The 18235-nt window shown below is 46.0% G+C and overlaps 1 protein-coding gene across 13 annotated transcripts in view; it reads left to right on the top strand.

Moving 5' to 3' along the window:
• CACNA1B (calcium voltage-gated channel subunit alpha1 B) overlaps window positions 1-18235 on the top strand; it is a 311813-nt gene that overhangs the window by 249856 nt on the left and 43722 nt on the right. For all 13 annotated transcript variants that reach the window (XM_074846045.1, XM_074846033.1, XM_074846035.1 and 10 more), the window contains 7 exons: window positions 79-243; window positions 1110-1220; window positions 1374-1457; window positions 11513-11629; window positions 15209-15274; window positions 15970-16061; window positions 17805-17955. In XM_074846045.1, the coding sequence (XP_074702146.1) occupies window positions 79-243; window positions 1110-1220; window positions 1374-1457; window positions 11513-11629; window positions 15209-15274; window positions 15970-16061; window positions 17805-17955 (786 nt within the window). The remainder of the gene's footprint in view (window positions 1-78; window positions 244-1109; window positions 1221-1373; window positions 1458-11512; window positions 11630-15208; window positions 15275-15969; window positions 16062-17804; window positions 17956-18235) is intronic.

The raw sequence follows: 18235 nt of genomic DNA on the forward strand, positions 1-18235 counted from the left end.
CTCTCCAAATGATATCCTAAGTGGTAGAGACTGCCAGCCCTTTTTTTGTATTCTTTTCAACCCATTTTTATTTTGTAGAGGGCCTGCATAGACTTCGCCATAAGTGCCAAGCCACTGACCCGCTACATGCCTCAGAACAAGCAATCTTTTCAGTACAAGATGTGGAAATTTGTGGTGTCCCCTCCCTTTGAGTATTTTATCATGGTCATGATTGCACTCAATACCATTGTTCTAATGATGAAGGTTAGTGGGCTGTTACTAAATCTTTGCAATTTTGGGCTAGCGAATGCAGTGTTTGCTGGAGAGACTTTGCACTCTCCACCTGAGCTGGGGGGGGATCAGCAGGAGCAATTACCACTTCTCATCTGCCTGATGTTGCTTTTAGAGGCTTTGTGGGATTTCTTCAGTCCCTAAAGGAAGGTGGTTTAGTTGTGATGAGATATTGTGAACGGGATTCCCCTGCACAGTGCTTGTTTGGCTCATAGCCCCTTCAGCATATGGCCAGTGGGATGGGAACTGGACTCTGCACATCCTGAGGTCCCAGCTCCACCTGGGCTTCCTGCTGCAGCACAGAGTCACTTTTTGGGGATGCTCAACATCCTGCTACCCCAGGGAAATTACTCCAATCTGCAGCAGTGTCAAACTTCTGGGACATGATCCACAGTGTCTAAGAGGAAGAGATGCAGACGGCTGGATATTGTGGATGATCTCCCCTCCTATCCCTTGCCTAGCTTAGAGTATGTTCACAATCAAGGGGTCACCATATTCTTAGGGTCTTCTGGAACGAAACACAGTTCTGCACATGTCCTCTGATTTTGAAAACGCCCTTCCTCTCTCCTGGTCCATGCTCTGCTTATGGTGAGATGTACACCAGCAACATTCTCTCCACCCTGGTGTATCCCCAGCTACCCCATTAAGATAGCATGTAGGCAATGGTGTGCTTCTGGAGTGGAATGAATAACTATATTGTTAACCCTAAGTTTTGCTTAAAGTGAGCTCAAAATCTGGCACTAAAATGGGCAAGAGTCTTGCAGTCAGGCAAGTGAGCTGGGAAGGTTTTATTCTATACGTGATCTTCCAGTAACAGCCTTTCTTCCATCCTGGTTTAGTTCTATGATGCTCCAGAAGCATATGAAGAAATGTTGAAATGCCTGAATATTGTGTTTACATCCATGTTTTCAATGGAATGTGTGCTGAAGATCATTGCCTTTGGTGTCCTGGTATGTGCCTTCCTTGTTTACTTTCAACTGTTTCCTCTCTACATGAAATGCTTGTATTTCGTGATGCGCATTTAAAAACAAACAAAAAAAGCCTGTGTTGAAAAAAAAATAACCCCTGGATCCCTCTATCCCCCTTGTGTTTTCATTTGGCAGAATTATTTCCGAGATGCCTGGAACGTCTTTGATTTTGTAACAGTGTTGGGAAGTATTACTGATATTTTAGTAACAGAGATTGCGGTAAGTACAGTTTGCTCAATTTGCTTCATTTACCAACAAAGCTGTACCCTGTCAAGACACTGCACCTTCTCCCTACCAGCCTTATTCCCTAGAGCTGCCTCTGGGACTCACCATGTGATGGTGTCCTTGGGTGACCTGGCAGCCTGTTTCCATTAGCTCTGCTCTTTCCGTGGCAATGAGCACAGCTGTCTGCCCCAAAGACTTTCATGCAAAAAGCTGTGATGAGAATGACAGTGTTAGGGACTCTGCCAGGAAACAACCTCTCTTTCTCATTCAGCAAACAACTCTTAACCCCAAGCCGTTTTTGCCTATTAATGGAAAAATCCTGTTGAATTTAATAGAGGGAAAAGATCAGAAGGATTCTGTTGAGGACTGCTGTTTTAGAGTGTGAGGTGCTTTGCAGGGCACACGCACATGTCTGTCCCTTGGGGTTCCTACCCAATCTTGGTCACGGGGCAGAGTGAGGGCAACAAGAGAAGTGAGAAAGGGAGAGGTGATGGGAACATAGAAACAGCCAGAAACTCATCAGTCTGCACAGCCTGGATTAGGGCAACATGGTGCATTTCTGTTATGTGCACAAAAACTTTGTGGGGCAATTATTAAAACAAAAAACTTTATCATAGGATTTGTTGGCCAGCCCTACAATGACTGCTGTCCCCCAGCTAACGAGTCCTGCAGATTACGTGAAGTGTACAAACTTGCCATTAAATTCTAGAGGATTTTTCCATAAGGGCAGCAAATGTCTGACTCAAGCCTTGACAGCCTGATATTATCCAATTTATAAATTGCTCCTTTCCCAATGCATGTTTTAGCTGATGATGCTGTATCTGTATGTGATGAATTTGAACTTTATCATAATTTTTTTTCTCAGTCCCTGAGATTTGCTTACAGATCTGTTTTGTGTGTGCTAAGAACCATGCTCCCCAGTTTCTTTACAGGACGTTCAGCTGGTGGTGAAGACCGTATTAATGTTTCTAACAAATACGTTATTACCTAACCTCCTTGGCACAAAAAAGCACACAAAACCCCAAAGTTTTACTCCCCACACAAATGGCATTCATTTAACAGTTGGTGAATTCTATTTAGTAGACTTTGGATTACCTTTTGTTTTCAATGCACAGCTTGGATTAAGGGTGAAGTTGCTCAGATCAAACACAAGGTCTGACTACCACTTCTCTGAGTGCTTAGGAGATTTATTGCACTGTGGAAGGTACTGGGTTCTTGCCTCCATTCCCTCTGTCATGGGACACACTTTCTTGCCAGACTCAGGCACCCAAACTTTTGCCTTGGTTTGAAAATTTGTGAAAACATTCGCAAGTCAGCCACAAACAGAGACCGACACTTCTCTTCCACCCCTTCTTTGGCTACTTTTTCCAGGAGGAAGCACCACGGCCAACTCACACGTGTAAGGGAGCCTGTGGTGTCTCCGATATGGGCATCTTCTCCTTCAGGAAGGCGTCTCCTTTGCAGCATCAAGCCCACACGCTTCTTATTAAAATCCTGCTTTGGACAGCTGTTTTGCAGGCAGAGAGCAGCCATCAGTGTTGCCTGTTCCGTGCTTGGCAGGTAGCAGTCCCCGCTTGTTAACAGGCCACTGCCTCTCACTCCAGCTCCCACAGGGGTGGTCCAGCCTCAGCAAGGGTGACTGGCACCTGGGGAATTGACTGCGGACTGATCAGGTTGGGCTGTGATACGTCAAGGAATTTAAGACAAAGCCACAGCACATCTGGGGCTGTGTATGCAAGTCTTCAGCTTTTTGGAAGCAGCAACTGTCCCTTGGCACTGCTCTCAAACTATCGAGGGTAGGAGAGTTTGTGTAGGGAGAGGTTCACCACTCCTCTCCTGGTCTTGGGGCTGAAGAGCAAACGTGCTCCCAAATACCCTTGTGTGAGTTGCCAGGCACTGATGTAATAACTTTGAGGGTGCTGGGAGTGATGGCATCACCCTTCCCCACTGATGTAATTTCTCTGGTTTCCAACATCAAAGATAGCAGCACTTTGGGGATGCCTTTGAAGAGTAGTATGAATTACCTCTAAAAACAGTCAGTAAACTTCAAGCACCTATACACCTTCCCATTATTCTCCCAGGTTGTAATGAAGAGGCTTTTGGTTTATGAGTAACTAGATCCAAAAGTCAAACCTTAGAGAGGACTTCCTAATGCAGCTCAACAGCTTCCCCTGGAAGTGTGTCCAATATAAAGCTGCTCACAAACATGTCTTTAATATAAAAGCCCTCAGTACCACTTCAGCCCTTGACCTCTTGGTCCTCTGCTCAGTCCATAGACTATCTGACCTCCGCTTTCTCTAAATCTTCCCCTTCTGCAGCATTTCTCTATAGTCACCATGTCTCCTTTCCACATGTTTTCCCCTGCAGACCAAGTGCCCAGAGGCCCACCGCCACCTTCTTGCTAGACTTGTTTTTCAGAACTTCTTTCGTGCAGCTCCTCTCTGATCTCTTTCCAGCCCACTCCTGTCTGCAGCACCGTGCTCACCCGCCCTGGGTGGCTGCTGTAGCCACCAGCACACGCTGCCTTAAGCCGCACACATCCACCTCTCGGCCTCAGATAGGGATGATGGGCTGAGGGTTCAAAGGCATTGTGCACGGCTTGCTGAAGAGGCATTAGGAGCTTAATTTGTTTAAAGGTGATGATGCACAGGTCTCAAAATCACTGCTTAATTACATGAGTGAAAGTTTGCACTGGTGCCCCAAAGATTACATGTATAACAGAATTGTTAATGGCAGCAAATAATGGCAGGTTTCAGGACACCTTTCATGGAGCAGTTCATTCTCCTTCAACCAGAGGCATGTGGTGGAGGTAGCCTTGTACCAGGATCTCCACTGCCACTGCAAGCCTTCCTCTCCTTCCAGTCCTGAGGACAGTCTGTGGCACAGGGGGTGGAAAACAAGCAGAAGGAGCCAGTGCTCTGCTCTGGTCCCATTTTGTTGGCTCTGCGATAGGTTGCAGCACATGTTTTTCTGACCCACAGCCCATCAGGGGAAACCCAAGAGCTCTCAAAGCTGCCTGGGAAACGCCAGGACTTTTGCTGCCTGGAAAGTGGCACAATGCATATATATCCTGGAAGAGTTACACTTTAAACCATGTTTGTAATATATAACCTGCTGTTTTGTTAAACTGGAGTTGCACCTGAGTCACTTAAATACTTCTGGTATTTAGATCCAATTAAAAAAAATGTAGAAAAGGGCTGAAAATCCTGATGCAGTGATAGTGAGCACGCTGTTTGCAAACAGCAGGGACCAAGGTGAGGACCGGTGAGTGTCTGATTCACAGAGCACAGATCAGGCGTATGGCCTTGTCTTTAATCCCACTGACTCTGCCCAACCGCTCTTTGCCCTTTATATTTCCAGGTAGGGTAGAGTAGTAACTAAGGCTCGGGATGAACATCCACTCTGCACAAAACGCCATGGCTAATGCTGCTAACTCCAACTTTCTGGCTCGGTACATGACCCAGGGTGCAGCAGCTCTCTGCACTGTGTTACGGAGCTGAGAGTAACCAAACAGAACAGATCTTTCCTCGTCATGACTCAGAGCTGTGCCCCCAACAGAGGATGCCCTCTTCTCCATCTGCCTTCCTCAGCTCCAGCTTCTCCTCAGCTGACGGCAGCCATGGGGACAGTTGGGTGGCAGCCCCCATTAGTCCTTCCCTTGCATTCAGCCCTGTTATTACCTGTTATTACATGTGAGGGTTTCTCAGGCTGAGAAGCCCAGGTGACAACCACAATGTCATCTCAACTGTCAGTCTGCATCTGTCCCCGTATCACCCACCCATGAAGCCCTGCAGCTCCCTGTGGAGAGGGGATGCTGTCTGGGCATGACTTGGAGATCAGGCTCACACATAGTTGCAGGAGCACCACTTTTCTCTATGACTACATTTTCCAGCTGTAAGTGTTCTCCAAGGTAAATAAACCTGCTCACCTGGGCGGTCTCATCTTGAGAGACTCGGCTTCCACCAGCCTTGCTGCATCGGTATTTTTAACCCACTGAAAAGTAAAGATAAAAGGAAAAGAAATGTGTTGATTAATTGCTTTATTTTAATTTTCTAGTCATGTCATATGTAATTTACTTTGTGAATGCAGTGGAATATATATATATTTTTTTATTTCCTTAGGCAAAAACACGTATGTCAGTTGTTTACCCTCTCAGTAATTGAGGTAAAATAGGCGGCATTAAGGAGAAGGTGTCCTTGTGGACACAGTCAGCCTCAGGACTCTGAATGGGTGTATGGCAAACTGACATCTATTTCTATGCCTGGAAATACAAAAAACATACTGAGAAGTGTTTGTGAATTGTCTCCCAATTTGCATTGCAAAATGAAATGCAAATAACTACTGCACTGTCTGTGTTACCTTTAGGATCTCAGAATCTTTGGTTTGAAGCATTTTTTATTTATATAATTATCATAAAATAACACCCCCCAAAAGCCAAACAGTTTTTTTCCAGTGAAATTTTCAGAGTTTCCTTTTTTGCTTGTCCTGATTACTCATTTTCTCTTTTGTTTCCTGTTTTGTTCTTTATTTTCCTTATCTACCTGCTGAATCACGCCATCCAATCAACATACAATGCGAAAACCATGTCTCCGTCTGTATGTTGTGCACCTGCTGCTCAAAAAAAAAAATTTGTAAATAATCTTGCAAATATCCATCCATGAAAACATCACATATAGGACACGGTTGGTTTCATTGAATTTAAACAATTATTTAAATTCTCTGCTTTTATTTTCTCTCGTTTTTCTTTAATTTAATTCGTTTTGATGAGATTTCCGATTGCACTGGTGAAAAAGCCTCACTGCAGCGTGCCTCAAAACTGGCTTCTGTTCTGCATCTTCTTCCCCTTGGCTAATTGGTGACGTGAGGCAAATGCAGTTACCAATAGCCTGTTCTCCGCTGTTTGTTACACCTGACAATGATAAAGGGGAGACTGACACTTGCTTTATTTTGGTGGAAAATTGGATGAGAATAGGAGGGAAGGGTGCTTCTGGATGACCTGGAGTAGAGAAGATTGGCTGGCTGGGAAACCCTTCATTTGGAAAGTGGTGGTACCAAATTCAGTTCTCAGAAACTGGTTTTGTTTTCTTTTATGATGAGATGCATTGAACTTTCTGCAGAGGGAAGCAGTACATTTAAGAGGACTGCCTTACAGTTTTTAAGCCCATGGTTTATGATGTATTGTAAGGCCAAAAAATTATTGAAGTGATTGTAGACTTGCTTCCCTCAAAAGAAAAGTCATAGGAAAGAGTGATTTTTATTCAACTTTGAAATTTTTTTTGTGATACCAGAATATAGAAGCATTTTGCCACCACAGTGGACAAGGAGTCCCTGGATACAAGAGCAAACATCTCAAGTAAAATGCATAAACCATGTTATGAACAGGGCTGAAAAGTACTGGGAACCAGCTCCCACTGGGAATTCAGTGCCTGATTCCAAAGATGCCTTTGGAAATACTGGCCTTTGTCTTTGAAAATCATAAATTAAGCAAAAGAGAATAACTAAATACGAATACAAAAAAACCCCCATACATTCTTCTGTTCTTAATTATCTTGGCTATGGTTAGTAACACAGATGAGACCATAAGCTTATCCAAAATGCTTGTTTGGCCACCTGACATCAGCTCTTGGATCTGTGTTAACATCTGGACTTCCTGTTGCACAGTTGCTGTTAAGAGACAAATCAGAGCGAATCTTCATACCAGGCTGCAAATAAACCCCATGCATGTTTCATGGAGGGTCACAGGAGGGAATTCTCTGCTAGGAAGCGGCAAAGAAAAAACCAACGATGTATATGTTAAAAGTTTGCCTAGTGCAATCTGAGAAGGGAATCCTGTGCGTGTGCTGCGGTGGCTGGAACCATTACAGATGTGTGGCAGCTGTGAGGATCTTTGGAGACTTCGCCTTCTGCACCGCTGGCCCAGGCAGCACAGATAAGTGCTCTGGCATCAGCTGCACACATGAAAATATACTGAAAAAGAATCAGCTTCTCTCTGTTTGGCCCAATTTTGGCCTTGTTGCTGTCCATGTTGCAGGTTAAAGATTTGAATGCTCATCCTGCAGTTTGTTAGGATTGCAGTCTCCGTGGTCATATATTCAGGTCCAGGCTCCTTCCATCACTCGACGTCCAAGTCATCCAAGTTAGACCTTTGGAGCACCAAGTTGTCCCCCGCAGCTGCCTTCTTCCTTCCGCTGCTGATGATGGGAGCCTGCGGTGACTACAGCAGAAGCACCAAAGTTGAAAGATAGTAGAGAACAAGGAGAGATCTGGGCATCACACACATAAAATCATTTTTCCAGGGTTCCTGGCTCAGGATGAAAGGACATTATATGATATGCCTGTAATGGCAGAGTCCCCAAGGCACAGACAAGCGTGTCAAAAATCTTCAGTCTCTTAAAATCAACAAGAGTTTTCCCCAAGCTTCAGAGGAAGCCAAGACCCTATGCAAGATTCAGGAACTCCTCTTCAGTACTGGCAATGCCACAGACATTTAAATGGGAACACCACCACTTCCTCAACAGTAGTTCCTTAGCAGAACAGGTTAATTCTTGTTGATGCCAGGTGAAAAGAACTGCCAAAGCTTCCTGAGTGATCCCGTTCTTGGCTTGATTGGATTCCTCTTCCCACAGCTCTTTGCAACTTTGGGTGAGCCCTTCATTTTGAAACCAGAAATCCGAAGTTTCAAGTCCAGGGGGTTGTTGTGTTCTGCAACTGGGCTGCAGGAAGAAGCGGGGATGAACAGCTTGACTTCTGCCAAATTTACTGCTTTATGGCAGCGTAATGTAACCTCCTTCACTAAATCCTGCACAGCACGTCCAACCATGGCATAAAACCCTCGTATTCCCACTGCAGATTTGAAAATCTGAAACACCAAATCTACTCAGCTGGTGCTTTGCTACTGGTGTACAGAATAGAGCTCATTCTGCATCCCTGCAGGCAGTGGGCACGGCTCCTGCGTTGGGGAGGAAACCACTCTGCTGCTGAAGATGCTGGAGGAACAGATCCATGCAATGGCTGTACACCCTATTCTTCATGGCTTTTCTATTTGTTAGTATGGAAAACACTGTAAAAAGGGGTAAAAGAGCAGGCTGCCCATGGTGGGACAGCAGTCAAGGACAGTTCTTTATCTGTGATATGTTCCTCTTTCCTTCCTGCTTTGCCGTTTGCTTCAGGGATGCACCACTCGGCTGAGCTCCAGTCACGCTCCTGTTGTGGGAAGTGGTGGCTGTGCCTGGCTGTGCCCAGACCCCCCAGGGCCTGGGGGTGACTGGGTGCCTTCAGTAACGGGGCTCCCTCTTTTAGAAAAATAGTGACAGGCTAGGGGGAAACGTTTTTCAAACATAATTTGCTAGTCCTCAGGTGAATCATAAAATCACAAAGTTATGGTGCCTCTTGTGAGCACCGGTCAGCCTTTAGCATCTGTGCAACAGAAAAGGAAACAAAAACCTGGAAAGAAAGACCTTGGTAACCAAGAAGATGATCATATGTGTGTCATGTTACAGAGGTGGCTAAGTGTGAGGAGAATTGATGCAAAACACTGTTACACACAAGAAATATCGCAATGTGGAGTTTCCCCTTTAACTGCATGCAATTCTAATACCTGCCTGGACAGTTGAGGTGTTGAAGGACAGGTTTTCTATGCGGTGTGCTGAGGGTTACACACGTGGAGCCCTTCCATCCATCACAAGCGTGTGTAATTTTGCCTCCCTACAAACAGCGCAGAGAACGGTCCTTCGAATGGTCTGCAAATGTTGGTGACGGGATTTTCCTGGGTTGCGAGTGATTCCCCGCAGAGCTGAGGCTTTTGCTGCGCTTTAGGAAGTGGCAGTGCATGAGTCAAATGGAGGGTTTGGGGCTGGGAAAAAGAAAAAAAGTTATGTACTGTTTGTCCCTCCAAATGCCAGGGAGCGGGGGGTTATAGACATAACTGCACAGTTTGAGCCCCTGTTTCATACTGCATGTACACAGACTGTCCTGTATAAAGTCTAGACCAAAGCAGATGTTAAGCATCACGTCAGCTGTAATTATGAGATTATAGCAAAGTCTGAGCAAAGCAGCAACGTGGGAGGAGGGAGGTAAGGCAGGGTCAGACACAGAGACATGGATCCTGCAGATGCTGCCTGTGCACGTGCTCCTTGGAGGAGCGTTAGGCTTGTGCACGGGGAAGATCTGCCTTGAGCATCGCTCTGAAGGTAATAATTTGTCAGACTTGCAGGCCTGATGCCCAAGTGCCATGAACGTTACACGTAAGGTCTGCTCCAGTTCCTGCTGGTGGGGAGACTTTCCGTGATTAAAATGGTCTTGGGGCTAAGCCTTTGCCCTGCCCTGAAGCCGGCTGCAGCTGCTCTGTGGAGGTGCATCAGCCTGCGCTGCAGCCAGCACAGGGCAGTGGGGCACTGCGGGCCAGATCAGCGATGGCACCCGGTTATCCAGCCACGGTCCGGCTCTGCCCCCTGGGTCGTACGTGGCCCTTACCTGCTAAGGTGAGTTCAGCCAGTGTTTTGTGAAGGGAACTTAAGCGATGTGAAAAATAGAACAGAAGCTGATGCCGAGATAAGTGATGAATATTTAGCGCCTGTTTTACTGACCTTGAACAACCCAGGGGAATCCTCGCTTGTGCTTTGCCTGCCAGAGCTGATTTCTGTTGCTGACTTGAATGAGCTCAGTGTTGTCTGCTCTTTCATTGAACATACCTGTGCTTTTCTCTTTTCTCTTTATTTGAGGATTGAGTCTGATATACGGTCTGTGCCTAACTCTGAGCTGCTTGCGTTTTTAACATGAGAGAAACCGAGTGCATGCCTGAGACTGATTTCTTGAACTCTTTGATGGGATTGGTGGAATGCGATGCTAATGGCCCCAAAACTGAGCTGGCATTCAAATAAATGAATAGATCCAACAAGCCCCCCAAATTCAGCATGAGCTCTGTAGCCAAATGAGCAAGAAATGGGGTCAGTTCAATATGACCGGGTGTCTTCTGGTAAGGGAAAGACTATTTTTGCTCATCTTTATCAACAAGAGCTCCTTATGATTATATTTTCCACTCCACTGTTTGGTAGTTTAAAGTGGGATGCTTTTTCTCTTTAGCTAACTCAGTCAAATAAGTGGCTGTGAACAGAGATTCACAAATAAGTGAATTGGAATCAGTATGGAAAGGGGGGATATTTTTCATCTCTTTAAAATAGGAGGGCAAGAGGGATCTGGCTTTTGCATGGTTTTTTTTGGAAAGAACCCTCTCTAGATTAGCTCATTGGGGCAAGAAACCTCTTTTCCCTGAAGGAAAGGAAAAAATGGGGTGTGGGGTGGGGAGAATCATACAAAACAAATGGAAATCAGAATCTGTCTGCAGCAGTTCTTTGATCCACCTGCGAAGGCACATTTAATAGTAATTTAAAAAATCAGCAGGTTCCTAAGGCACCTTCCTGCTGTTGAACACTCAACCTCCCCAATTGATTTGCTGCCATTGATTCATCTTCCAGTCTTGCTGGTGCCATTTCTCCTTGATGAACCTGTCCAGCCACCTGTTGTATAAACATTTAAAACCTCCAGGTTAGAAAACATCCTCATTCTTTCAAGGATGTTTTAATCTTCACTGGACAATGCCTTTCTTTGTTACAGTAGAGGCTATATGTGCAGTCCCTTGTAACTGTCTTGGCTTAAGTTCAATTCATTGTAGAAAGCAAGCTGACCAAGACTTCAAAACAACCTCATTCTTTACAAAATGATAATACGGCACCATTACCTCTCCCTGAGACTTTAGGGGGAGAAAATCTGCCTTACTCAAAGAAAACAAGACCTCCATGGACAGCGTGAAAGGGCCTTTTCCTTTTCTATCATTGACCCAGTAGCAGAGGGGAGGGCTCTTGTGGAGAGGGATTTTCTCATACTTGCTGCATGTGGAGTGATCTGCACTGACGAATGTTTCTTTTGGAAGGTTTTCTGGTGGCCGATTTGCTGCTTAGATCGTGAAGCTGGTAATTTTAATTTCTTTTTTGCGGGCTGTGGTTTCTAATCGCGTTAATTTCTGAAGGACACAAAACCTTTACTTTCCACAGGACAACTTCATCAACCTCAGCTTCCTGCGGCTCTTCAGGGCAGCGAGACTTATCAAGCTCCTTCGCCAGGGTTACACTATCCGCATCTTGCTCTGGACATTTGTGCAGTCTTTTAAGGTGAGTGTTAGGCAGGTGGGAGGTAGGGAAGAGACGTGAGGAGATGGTAATGCTTGGCACGTCTGTAGCATCCTCCGTTGAGTATCAAAGAGCTACCCCTTGCCAAGGGAATGGCCTCTCTGCACCCCCACAAAGCAATTACAGGCCTAACAATTCTGCAGAAAAAATAACTGGTTTGCACTGAACATCCCCTGAATGCTGCAGGTGCTGAGTGTTTTGGAAGATAAGACTGAAAGCTGGACGGTTACCGATGCAGACTTCCAGCAAGTGTGCAAAGCTCAGGTTGTCCTTGAAACTACCACAAAATCCCTATGGCAAAGTGTTGAACTCGAGTATTTGCATAAAGAAATGGTAGTCTGACTAATAAGTGTCTTCATGCCTGCTATTTGCCTGCAGCAGGTGTATGGTTAAATTGCTTTCACCAGGTTTCAGTCTTGGTAGACTCAGGTAGAGGTGAAACCCAAACCATTGCATTCTGGTAATATAAACTGTGAAGCTGTGTAACACAGGGGTGTGTTTTTATGACATGGATGATTACAAAAATGAGTTTTTGTTCTAAAGCTGACACTGTTGCTTTGCCTGGTTTCCTTCACCCCTGCATTACCCCTGCGCAAGCCTCAGCAGTGGTCACAGCAGCTGGATATGACACCTCTGAACTAAGCACCCTCAAAAAACTGCCTTACAGCCACTTAGTTCTCAACCTGTGCTTGGCTTGGAGTTAGCTGTTTTCCAGATCTAAAAAGGAGTCCACATGCCCCAAAGATGGCTGTTTTCAACAGTTCTTAGCTGGTTTGCAAGCCCATTTGTACAGCTTGCTGTGTTTTAACTCTGGTTATGGGGCATGCTCATGTTATGCAGTGCAGAAAGGAGATAATTTCATCTGAAATCAGGACTTGTAGCACTGATACTGAGCTCTAATGCACTAATATTTATTGACTGTGCAGCTGCAGGGTGCATACCCCCACTCCCATCACACATGGACCCAGAAAGCACTTGACCTTCCTGGTTCTGCAGATTTTGCAGGACTTTCCAAGAAATAGAATTAGGGAGGTGATGTGGGAAAGCAAAGCACAACGAGGTCAGGGAGTGGCTGAAGATGGATCTGTTCAGTAGCTCACGGAAGCAGCCAGCAAACTTCATCTCCTGCTCGCTGGTGGGGTGCCATGCTCCCCAGCACTGCCTGTGCCTGCGGCGAGTGGCTCGACCAGCCTGGGGACACTACCTCAGGCTTTGCACAGGGTCTCACCATCTTCTGGGCTGAGCTCTGAGGTCTGGGGGTGATAGCTTATGTCCTGGGTGCTGTCACAAGCTCAGGGGAGCTTGTCTGCGGTATCTCTCTCAATATGAGAGAGATCTCGAGGTGCTGGAGTGAGTGCAGAGGAGGGCAATGAAGCTGGTGAAGGGCCTGGAGAATAAATCCTGTGAGGAGAGATTGAAGGAGCTGGGACTGTTCAGTGTGAGGAGGAGAAGGCTGAGGGGAGACCTCATCACTCTCTGCAGCTCCCTGAAAGGACGTTGTAGAGAGGTTGGTGCTGGTCTCTTCTCACAGGGGATTAGTGACAGAACAAGAGGGAATGGCTTTAAACTGCAACAGGGGAGGTTCAGGCTGGACATGAGGAAAAAATGTTTCCCAGAAAGAGTGGTCAGAGAGTGGAATAGGCTGCCCAGGGAGGGGGTGGAGTCACCATCCCTGGATGTGTTTAAGGGTGGTTTAGATGAGATGCTGGGGGATGTGGTGTAGGGGAGAACTTTGTAGAGTCGGGCTGATGGTTGGACTTGATGATCCCAAGGGTCTTTTCCAACCGGAATGATTCTGTGATTCTGTGATTCTGTGGTGTGATGTCAGGGTATTTTGCATGATGCTTTCTGGAAGGTGTTATGGTGGCAATTGGTATTTAAAGACGCAGAGTGTGGTGGGATGCAGAGCAACCAATTTCTTCTTCTTCAGCTGGGCTTTCGAACACATCGTGGTGTTTGAGTCAAAATGATGCAGAGGTTATTTTAGGTGATAAAACTGTGGGGAGGAGTGTGCTTTCTCTCCAAAAATGGAAAAGACTTTTTAAGAGAAGAAAGTCATTTCTCTCTTGTGGTTGGAGAGAGATGCCAGGTGGCTCTGCCCACACTAGGCTGGGAGTGCTGGCCAGCCCTGTGCTGGCTGTGGGAGAACCAGGGTGGAGAACTGGTTTCAGCAGAGCATGAATGTGGTTATTGCTCTGCACTGGAGCTGGTCGAGAGGGAAGTTTCTATTAGACCTTTTAGACTATAGAGGCAAAACCTTTTTGAAGGGTGGAGATGGGAACATAGCGATTGCTTCTTTCTGCAAGCAACCTGGAGAAGAACTGCAGGCATCCGTGATGTCATGCCATGGCCAGGGGCGGGAGTGACCGCTGTATTACACTGTATTGTCCCTTTGGGAGACACTCAACAGGCAGCAGGTGCTCTCGCATTCACCTTCGTATTATACTTTCACCCAACCATCAAGCAGCTAACGGATGGGGACTGTGATCTGGGGGATTGCGGTGCCTTAGATGTGTTAGGTTGTGTTTTCCTTGAGGGGGAATGGAGGTGGTGGTGCTGCTGCTTTCACCTTGTAACTCATGAGGAATCCTGCAGCCAGGAGAGCCTCTGCAGAGGCTGAGACATGGGATCTGCAGGTAGAAGGTGTTCCCACTCGGGAGAGTGTCCTCGGAGTGTGTAGTCTTGGCTGGATCTTGGGAGAGGGGCTCAGCCAAGGCCCTTTTCAGTATAATCTCAACCCTTTCCAAAGCGTGTGTGCAGAGTGCTGCCCCTGAAGTAGAGCTGGGACAGTTCCTGGGCTGCATGGGGAGCTGCTTCTCTGTCTTTCTCCCCAGCACTGAGCTCTTGGTCCTTGTCCCTTGCGCTCAGGTGTCCCACAGAAACCACATCAGCCCTTTGCCCCATGTTTCTTACTGGGCTCCCTGTGGGCTGCATAACCCCTTTCCTGCCCTGAGAATCACAAGGTCTAGCCCTAGGGCAAGACTTCCCATTTTTTCAGCTATTACTAATTAAGAGGCATTAATTACCCATTCACTTAGCCTGAGTGGAAAGTAGCTATTACTCTCAGCTTGGGTGACATAATTACATTGTAGCCTTCACTGATTTCTTGCTAAAACTCAATCTTTTAGTCCTCCTGGGATTGCAATCTGTGCCTGTTTCAGAGCAGGAACTTTTTTCCTGGATGTAATTTTTTTCTCGTGCTAAATTTACAGTAAGGTCATTAAAAATTAATGTTTGTACAATTATGCACAGAAAGTGCCAGTGCCTGCTGGTAGCTCCAGTGCTCGCTGCAGAGCTTCTTATTGTGTTTTCCCTGCTTACTGCTTATCTGCTTGCAAGGATGTGTAGAGAGCCCTTGGAAAGCCCAGACTGTTTTGTGATCGATGAATACCTGGCTCCAGGGGTTTGACTTCTGCAGGCTGACAGAATTGTTCATATTCTCTTCCGAGTTCCTTCATCTGAAGGACAAATACCACAAAACATAGTGCTGCCCAGGAATTAAATGCTACCTCCTGACATATGCATTTGCTGTTCTTAAAACCACTTTCTCCTTTTCCACAGGCCTTGCCTTATGTGTGTCTCCTCATTGCAATGCTCTTCTTCATCTATGCCATCATTGGTATGCAGGTAAAAATTTTAGCTTTTATACTGACCGTAAGTAGCCTGGTTTTGTCCCGCTGGTTCAGGGTGCAAATGGGTTATTACCTTCGCAGCAGGATCAACACCTGATTTAGAATGAGGCAAAAGGCTCTTCTTGTCCAGTGTCAGGTAAATTAGAAGTGCAAAAAAAGGCCACTTTCTCTACTCTTATTGCCAGGTCTTGTGTTGAATGTGGCCCTGAGTGTTCGAATACTTCTGGGCGTACAAAGGGAGAGCATGGGCAGGCAAACTGGTTGCAGGTGATGACCTACAACAGAGCAGCTCTGGAGGTGGTGGTGGCAGCTGTGTCTCCCGTGGGCAGGGCACGTCCATTCCTCTGGGTATGGGCACGTCAAGAGTCTGAGAGCAGGGAGCAGCTCAGGTGCTGCACCTTTCTGAAGAGAAATGAGAAAGTTTTCTGGCCTGGGATGGAGCTGAACTGTGGTGTTGGAAAGGGTCTGTGTGAAGATGAAGCACATGAACCTTGTTTTTTTCCCCATTTGATCTCCACAACACGTTTTTATCTCCCTCTTCAGCACAGAAATTATTCTAGTTTTTGAGGTCCCTTAAACCAAGACAAATTATTTTCCTACCTTTTCTTCCAACTGCACTTGATCCACCTTTATGGACAACGTCCATGTGAGGAAGTGTTTGGCCTGAATCGCTTCTGGTTTCTGTGGCAGGTATTTGGAAACATCGCGCTAGATGATGAAACCTCCATTAATCGGCACAATAACTTCCGTACCTTCCTCCAAGCCCTGATGCTTCTGTTCAGGTAAGTAGAGTATAAAATGCCGCACGACTTGCATGTGAACGATAAGTCAGTCTTTGGTTTTGCATATGCCAGTTTAGCTGCTGTGACTTAGGCATCCTCTAAGGAAGGTATTTGGAGTAAAGCATCCATTCCTGCTTCCTCCTCCTCAGTATTAAGGGTTGGCCTGGAACATCTCTGAATATGACAGATCTTATTCAACACACCAGCATCTCCACAGAGCGACAGCCAGTGCTGAGACACCCCACGTCAACACAGGCAGAAGCTTAATATAACACAGAACCCCCCTGCTTTAATGGATTGATGTGTGTCCTGTCATGAAGCTTACTTTTTCTTTTTTTTAAAGTGAGAATTCCTTTAATTGGTCATTTCTGCATTACCAACAAGTTAACACTTCATACGTCAACACCACCTCTGCTTCAGAGTGAAAGCGTTTCCATCTGGGTTCATTCTGCCTGGAAACGAAGCATTTTCAATGAAAAAAAAAAAAAAATCAATGAAACGCAGATTTTCATTTTCAGACTGGGAAAAAATGAAGTGCAGGCCCTGCTCCAAATTAGGGCAGCTTGGGGAAGATTTCACTTATCCGGATGTGTGGTGTGGAGACACAGCGGTTAATAACTGCTCTGGCCCCACAAGTGCCTGCCAGCCGCGCCGAGGCTCGCTTCTGCGGATTATGCAGCGCTTGTAACTGGATATCTTGCCTGGGATTTGGTTTGCATAGTTTCTGTGAAGCCAGACGGAAATGAAATTAGCCCTTTCTAGCTCAGAATAATCACTTGACTCAAACCCCTGAATTTTAATAAAGCCGGATAATTATTCAGCCTCGTGTCCAGACCTCTTGGTAGCTTTCCAGACCCCTGCAGCAGGCACAGAGGGGGCAGAGGCAGCAGGATCACAATGGGGGAGCATGTTTCTGCGCAAGGGAATGGAGTGTCAGCACTCAGTGCCACTAGTGGGGAATCTGCTGTGTAATTCAGAGTAGCCTGGAAGCTGTTTCAGTTTACACGGAGCATCCAGTTTTCTCAAAGACCAGGAGGAGGGCTTGTGAGCTGACTCAGTGTGCAAATTAACATGGCAGTGAACACCACTGCAGCCAGATGGGCTGTTTGTGATGCTGTGGAGGGATGTCCCTAAAAGCACCTCGGAGTGTGGTGCAGGTATTTGGCTATTTTTCTCCCTGTAGTAGAAGTTAGAGTGGGAGAAAGGAAATTATGAAGAAATCCCAGGAGACTGTTGTGAAAAAGAGACCCAAGTCACTAGACCAACCAGACCATCCTGGAATTTCTGTATCTGTCTGATAAAGGAAATAAGAGATTCAGGTGTTGAAGCCTGGTTTCATTTCCCATCATCTCCATTGGGTTTACAGCCAGCACTAGGATAGAAATGTTAGCTGCTTCAAAAAGGAACAATCTAAGCTCTGTTTGCTTCCATTTGCACTTTTCACTGGACATGTTTAAATTAATCTGGTTTTATTCTCTGTAAAACCAGTAAAGCTTAGCCTACCTGATCCTGTTTGGGTTTTTTTACCCCCCTGTAATAGAGAGAAATATTCTTTCTCCTTTCTTTTTCATGTCAGCAGGCTGGTAGTTCAAATTCCAAATGTATAGTCTCTCCACCTGGACACAAGGTTCCACTTAATTAATTTAGTTAATTGGGCACAGTAATACCACAAGGCGGATGCCCTCCGGGTCTGTAACGGGGAAGGGGTTGGACAAGCTCACTCTCTGCCCTCCCTGTCTGCAGGAGTGCCACAGGGGAAGCCTGGCACGAGATCATGCTGTCGTGCCTGAGCAACAGAGCCTGCGACCCGCTCTCCGGCCTCACCAAAAACGAATGTGGCAGCGATTTTGCCTATTTCTACTTTGTGTCATTCATCTTCCTGTGCTCCTTCCTGGTAAGTCAGTCCTGATCTCTCCCAGAGTGGAGGTGACAGTGTGGTTTCCCGCCCCCCCGCCAAGCCCTTCCCTCCCAACCCCTTTGCTTCCTCATTCTCCCTAATTATGATTTATACAACATTACGTGACAGCTTCACTAAAACCCATTTATCATCCTGGTGATAAAATCCCTTTAATCCCCAAAGAGATCTTTTAGTCATTAGTTTAAAGGGAAGCTTTTTATCTTTCTTCTCACAGGGGGGTCTAATATTTGGAATTAAGCATTAATCTGTTTTGTCT

This window comes from Strix aluco, chromosome 20 (assembly GCF_031877795.1).
Source record: "Strix aluco isolate bStrAlu1 chromosome 20, bStrAlu1.hap1, whole genome shotgun sequence".
Lineage (NCBI taxonomy): Eukaryota > Metazoa > Chordata > Aves > Strigiformes > Strigidae > Strix > Strix aluco.